Source organism: Pleuronectes platessa, chromosome 1, assembly GCF_947347685.1.
Source record: "Pleuronectes platessa chromosome 1, fPlePla1.1, whole genome shotgun sequence".
In the NCBI taxonomy this organism is placed as follows: domain Eukaryota; kingdom Metazoa; phylum Chordata; class Actinopteri; order Pleuronectiformes; family Pleuronectidae; genus Pleuronectes; species Pleuronectes platessa.
This window is the reverse complement of record NC_070626.1, coordinates 6,473,974-6,480,798: the sequence shown is the minus strand read 5'-3', so window position 1 is coordinate 6,480,798 and position 6,825 is coordinate 6,473,974. Positions and strand designations below refer to the sequence as shown.

At 39.2% G+C, this 6,825-nt stretch overlaps 1 protein-coding gene across 1 annotated transcript in view; it reads right to left on the bottom strand.

Moving 5' to 3' along the window:
- Positions 1 to 790: 790 nt before the first annotated feature.
- slc7a10a (solute carrier family 7 member 10a) overlaps positions 791 to 6,825 on the bottom strand; it is a 25,274-nt gene continuing 19,239 nt past the window's right edge. Inside the window, exons 4-11 of the mRNA XM_053421917.1 lie at positions 6,467 to 6,592; positions 5,963 to 6,116; positions 5,615 to 5,738; positions 5,107 to 5,210; positions 4,867 to 4,963; positions 4,574 to 4,723; positions 2,701 to 2,878; positions 791 to 2,609 (exon numbers count right to left, since the gene is read on the bottom strand). Coding sequence (XP_053277892.1) covers positions 2,509 to 2,609; positions 2,701 to 2,878; positions 4,574 to 4,723; positions 4,867 to 4,963; positions 5,107 to 5,210; positions 5,615 to 5,738; positions 5,963 to 6,116; positions 6,467 to 6,592 — 1,034 coding nt within the window. The 3' untranslated portion in view covers positions 791 to 2,508. The remainder of the gene's footprint in view (positions 2,610 to 2,700; positions 2,879 to 4,573; positions 4,724 to 4,866; positions 4,964 to 5,106; positions 5,211 to 5,614; positions 5,739 to 5,962; positions 6,117 to 6,466; positions 6,593 to 6,825) is intronic.

The following is a 6,825-nucleotide window of genomic DNA, read 5'->3' as shown; positions in this document are numbered from 1 at the left end:
ATGGTTTTCCCTTGCCATTTTACTGATCATTTCACGGATCACAGCTGTGGTTTACATGTTTGAAGAGATTAGATCTGACTGTGTGTGACATGACATTGAGGATCTACAGGGCACTATACTGCATCAGGAATCTTGACTCTGGGATTATTATGAGAGGAGATTTAGTGAAATGAAAATGTTTCCTCCAGTGACCTTAACTCAGTGTATTTACATGATTATTTAATTGATAATCTGCAAGACTCTCTATGGTTTTTATAGGAGTGTTTAATAATTTGTAATGTAGATTGCAACATTTTTCTGTTTTAATTAGTTTTATGTGATAAGTGCAATTGTGGCTAGGTTGATGTTTTATCTGTCAGGTATGAACATGCAATGTAAATACACTGGATCAAGGCCATCGGTGGATGTGATGGTCTGATAGTGGCATCCCTTTTCCTTGCTGTATGGTTTTGAAGCTTCAAACGCCGAAGTTAACAAATACCGTGTTTGTATAGAAGCATTTCCCTCATTTTGAAATATATATTTGTATATTTTCTGCTGAAAGAGAAAATACCACCATGACATTGTGAGATTTGCTGATCAAATCCCTGTAATGATACATGAGAGCTTTCTTGTTGATTTATCATTGTTTTCCTGTGCCTGCAATTAATAAAGTTCAAGCATCTGTCATCATTTGTAAAATTTGTAGTAGTGTAGAAAATACACAAGGATATAATTTTATCTTTTCAGTAATTAAAAATACCTTTTAGTGAGTAGTCAATTTTGCACAAACCAATCTCCTACCCCCCAAAACAGTGATGCATCTCAGATGTTGTTGTTTTAATTTGCAATTACATTGTTATTCTTGTTCAAGTTTACACTTTTACAAAACAGAGGTACACCCATCAGTTGTACAGTATGTAAATGTAAAACATGTCTGAGGAATGATCTTTCAGGAGTTCCAGGAACATTTGTAACAGTTTTTTTCTTCTTTCTTTAGTATTTACAGATCTCGACTGAGCTAGCAGCACCTGGACACTACAGACAGACATGTTTTCTTAAGTGTGCGTCCATGGTTTGATGGAGACGGAAAATCCCAGTTGCTTTGTCCTGAAAAAAAAAGGTTTAATCAAGGTACCAACCAGCTGGTTTACATCATGTTAAAAAGGCCCTAACTTCATATTTTCTGTTCTATAAACAACATAAAGACCTTAGACAAGAGTTATGAAAGATTATTATTATCTTCAGGAGCACAGACAAAGGTATCAAAACTTCAAAAAGGATATTCATTTGACCCAAATCATTTGGAGTGAACTTCATTTTTAAATTGGGACAGGACAACAGAAAGAAACTCAGTGGGACTTTAGTTAATTCTACCATATTATTTAAATGGTATCACAGTAAGTTGATCTAAAAAAAGTCACAGGGCCAGGGTCCACTGCCAGCCCTCCACCTATCTGTGATTGCTGATGCTGCTAATGTGATTCAACAACACATAGGTGGTAAGCACTGAATCATCACGTCAGATGAAATATTTGAAATCTAATAACAAGTCTTGGCAGTTCAAGCTTCTTTCACAGTGGCATTCCCGGAGATGAGGACATTTCCAAAGCACCAAAGTTTCAACAAAGGCTTGTTGTGCTCGACTCAAAAGACAGAAGAGACGGCTAAGGATTAAAAAGACAAGACCAGTCTGTCATCGTGGGTCGCAACAATGCAGCTTATTCATTTCTGAGAGCGTTATTCGTTCCCTAGGATAAAGCCACAAACTCCACTGTCATTTAGATATGGCTGGGAAAGATGAGTGTCACTGTGTACATCTCTTATAAGAACGGAGAGGTGAAAAAGTATAACTCATGAGAAATGAATGATAGTATAAGAAAGCGGCAGAGAGAGATTTACAAAAAAAGCATGGCCAGGTATTGTTGCCAGGTAGAATACTCATCCACAGTTGACAAGCAGTAAACATCTTGTGAGTAATTAGTGTAACAGAACTGAAGATAGCAGCAGTAATATGGAAACATTGCTAAGGGCAGAAACTGCTTGCATATATTTACTTCACAAAAGTTACGATGCTGTCCAAACACCCGCACAAACCAACGCAGGGTTCCAACACACACGTTTCATAAGGCACATTAGATTTAGTTTAGGTAACAAAAGTAAAAGACCTTGGAAGTGAAGCAGATGGAAGCTCCTTCAGTGAGTAGAAGGGAGAATACAAGATGATAATCTGTATGAAAGAGAAAACCTCGCGTACTGGTGAGGAGAATGGAAGGACAGTACTACCAAATAGACAAATAAAAAAAAACACGCCCTAGCTTTGGGGCTTAACGTGCTAGTGTCCTAATTAAACCATCCACTTCTTTTATAGGGGAGGATTCATTGCAGACCCTTTAAGGCTGCACCCATGGATGAACTTAGGTAAAACCATCCCTTCAGCATTCAAAAACTGACCAAACAAAATTATAACGCAAAAACTGTAAGTACAGCTGCTAAAGTAAAGAGGGAGTTCCTGGTTCATTGCGGTGCTCAGTCCGTGGCTTTGGAGGAAGTGAGGGGTTCAGTCTCTGAAGGGTCTCCCTGAGGAAACACCACGTAACACAGCTTCTGGCCCACATACGTGCATTTTTCTGCAAAACAAAGCCAACAGTAGGTGTTTTAAAAAGCCGGAGGAACTTAATATAATCTCAATATGTACTCTACAGTGTCACAGCAACTTACCCACTACCCTGTGGATCCATTTTGGTTTGTTCCTCCAGTGAACCCCCACAAAGTACACAGGGACTCCGGTAAGCATGATGACCATGCCCAGGCCACAGACCACCGGCTCAGAGTAGAGACTAAAGCACAGCAGCACTGCCCAGAATATCAGGTAGGTGATGGGGATCAACATGTTCACCTGCACATAACAAAATCAGAAACACAGGATTTCACTCCCGTCACTGATTCATCCCATCCATTTCTCCATCTGAAACCGATTATTAAACATTTGACACAAATTACAAATTCAGAAACGCATACTTCTTCATATTGGTAAATCGTCTGTATTTATATATGAATATTCTAGTCTTGATGAGCATTGTTTAAGGTTTCAGTTTTGCCATTCACCCGGTCACACACAGAGTCATACAGTGCATGGATTTATATGCACTACTTTCTCTATCACATATCCCTCACACACTGCTGGCCCAGCCGTCACGGCAATTTGGCCACCGAAAAAGAAACGAAGAGCCAGGATATAATAGAATTTTAAAGGTTCAGTGTGTAGAATTTAGTGACATCTAGCGGTGAAGTTGCATGTTGCAGCTGAATACCCCTCACCTCACCCTTCCCTTCCAAATATGAAAGAGAACCTGTGGTAGCCTTCAGTCATCATAAAAACTCAAAAGGAGTTTAGTTTGTCCAGTTTGGACTACTAAAAAACATGGCGTCCTCTGTAGAGAGGAACCGCTCCTGATATAAAGTATTTTAACATAAAGAGTCCATTCTAGGGTCAGAAAAACAACAATTTGTACAATTTAGAAGATTATACACAAGTAAAAACATCACAAGGATAATTTTGTATAAAATTTCTGCCAATAAATCCCTGTCAACTAAACTTTATACACTGGACCTTTACAAATATATCCATAGGACAAAATCATTCATAACTTCATATGTTTATTATTTTGAAAAATAATGTATGTGTTATCCTGCTTCTGTCAGAATACCACACACAAACAAATCAATTTAACTCAGAGTGATGACAGCTGTAACTCAATACTCAGTTTGTTACCATTCACTGACGGGACACGCCACTGCTCAGCTGAAGTGACAAGCTCAAAATATCAATGAGTTGTTTTCTCATTGAGGTTAATGGTTTAAAACGCCTAACTGAACATGACACTGAAAACACAGTTTGTATGGACATCATGTCAACACATTAGTTAGCTAATTAACGTTTGTTGGCTCCAGCTACTTCACCTGCTAGTTACATGATTAACCCGTAGACCAGAAACCCCAGAATGCTAACGTTCCCCTCATGGGTTTTCCAGATGTGGCCACAACAATCCAAATCAACATGGATTTTTTGATGTTGAAAGTAAAGAAAATAAGTAATTAGGAAATTGAAGGGAAGGTAAGTTTAACGTTATTTATGCAGCTTTAAAATGTTCATGCTGTTTAATATATTTATAACTACCACTGCCACTTATCAGTAATGATCAATGCATAAATATTTGGCACAATTACAGACAATGAGTTGAAAGGTTGATATTGGAGCATTAGTTTTGGCTGAGTTTTTTTGTTTCAGTTTCAGTTTCATCAATTTTCCAGAAGGGCTGTTTGTAAAAATGGTAATTTCTGAGTTCATTACTCCAGACATTTGTCACATGTAAAATTGGAACGATATCGAGATTTGAGAGCGCTTTAATAAAAAATGTGATGTCTACAGTGGAATTCATATATTATATCCTGCCTCCTCCTGGCTCTAACCGATCTCTAAAAAATGTCCAGACCCAATTTCCCAAACCTTTTCTGTGATTCTTGTCTGACAACGTCTTAGGTTACATCTTGTTTGTGTCATTATGGTTATGTGTGTCATGGGTTAGTGTACCTTGATGGGTCTGACCAGGTTGGGTCTCTTTTTGCGAAGGTAGAGGAGGCCGGCGATGGTTACCCCATAGGACAGATAGTTGATAAAGGACACATAGTTGATCAGGTTGTGTGTCTCTCCAATACACAGGATGAATATTGTGGCAGCGCACTGTGGGACATGAACACAGGCACAAGGATCATGAATATCTGATACCAATTTAAAAATCATAAAAAATTGCGTCATATTAATGGGGACTCTCTTTTCCCGTTTGCTTTTGAAACAATAGACAAACCTGGCGGTACAGTACTTACACAGACCAGCAGGGCGGGGATTGGAGTGCAGTTCTTTAGGTGGATCATGGACAGCAGATAGGGCAGGTGACCCTCTCTGGCCCCTGAGAAGCACAATCTACAAATAGACCCATTTGTGTTAAGAGGCGGTATACGCCCTACTGAGAGCCATTCTAGGTGTAATTTTGAGCACATAAGGTCATTCAAACTATTTGGCATGTGGTTTGTTTGAAGAAACCAACGTGTGTATGTGTGTTCTACCTGGAGGAGGTGAACAGATATCCATTGATTCCTCCAAAGGTGGACAGTGCTACCGAGATTGGCATCACCCAGGAAAACATCCCGAGCAGCTTTTCCCCGAATGTCTGGAATAACACAGTGATTAATGTATTATATCATTGAATTCTACAGAATGTTTGACCTATTCATTGATTCATGATTCATTTCACAAGAGTTCTTGAGTGTACAGAGATTTTTATTTTTAACTTTTTTCTTATTAGATAGATCTTAACTTATTTTTTGCAGCTTGATGAAATAAAAAAGTCACAAATTGACCTCATATGACCGTGTCACCAAATGTCCCTCTGGGACATAAATAAATTATTATATTTACTTATTTACTGATTGAGTAAATGGCTTGAGTCGCTGTCTCATGCGATGAATTTCAGCTTCAAGGGGCTCAACAGTTTCAGTGATTATATTTCCAGACAACTGCCAGTCTTGTTCATCAGTAAATAAACTGATATATGCTCTGCGTAAACATGCTCACCACTGCCACAGCATTGGAGGCCAGCAGCTCCTCAGGGGACATGGAGGAGAAGTAGGCAATGTTGGTCAAAGTGTACACCAGGGTCACCAGTGGGATTGAAATGTAAATGGCACGAGGCAGGTTTCTGAAAAATAGTGATATACTGTAAGTAAGCTTTGTGTAGGCTTTACATGGCCTTAAACAAGACATTATGTAAAAATATAAACAAGAAAAAAATGAATGAATTCAAATGATTATTATAGTTCTATGTCTATATGATGTTCCACATTATAAACATAGGTGTATATTGTATACTAGCTCATATCAAGTACTGAAGACATATGAAAGTTCTTTGTGTGTGTGCCGTACTTGCGTGGATCCACAATCTCCTCCGTGACATAGTTGAGGAAATTCCAGCCGCTGTAGGCAAAGGAGGCCTGGAGGAAGGCCAGAGCAATCTGACCCACTGAGGGGTCCTGGCGGAACTCAAAGGCCACACTGGGGCGCAGGGCATCGTAGTGACCTGGAGACAGGCGAGATGAAAATCAGCAGAGGTTGAAACAGTAATGATGTCATGATCTTGTGTGCCTCATATGTTTCTAATAGAAGAGTAAAAAAATATAATTCACAGATTATTGGCTTCACAATTATTGAGTATTAATATTTAACACCACTTTTGAACTGATTAAACAGCTGTACAGTACGGCTTCATCCACATTAGAGCTTTAAAGTGAAAAATGATCAAATCACATTTTCCCCTTTCTTGATGAAATTGTGAATAACCATCAAACCAAAACCACAATGTGTGTGTGTGCGTGTGCGTGTGCGTGTGTGTGTGTGTGTGTGTGTGTGTGTGTGTGCGTGTGTGTGTACCTCTACAGATTTGGACGAGTCCCACCACTATGATGAGTACCAGCGCGAGCAATTTTCCTACGGTGAAAACATCCTGGATCCTGGTTGCCCAGCGTACACTCGAGCAGTTCACCCAGGTCAGGAACACTGTGCACACACAAATACACAAAGAGAAGAAATAAATACACTTTTATGAAATAAGACCTGAACCTCATGTTAAAAGCAGTAGGGTTTTTCTCCAGCTGGATTTGTTGAAGTTTGATATTCACCAGCTGAAGTCTAACTTCAAAGTCACTAGTTCTGCATTCATAGCATCAGTTGGTCTGACGAGTGGAGAGCTCAGGCCCACACTACTGCCTCTGTGTATTACTGGGTATGAT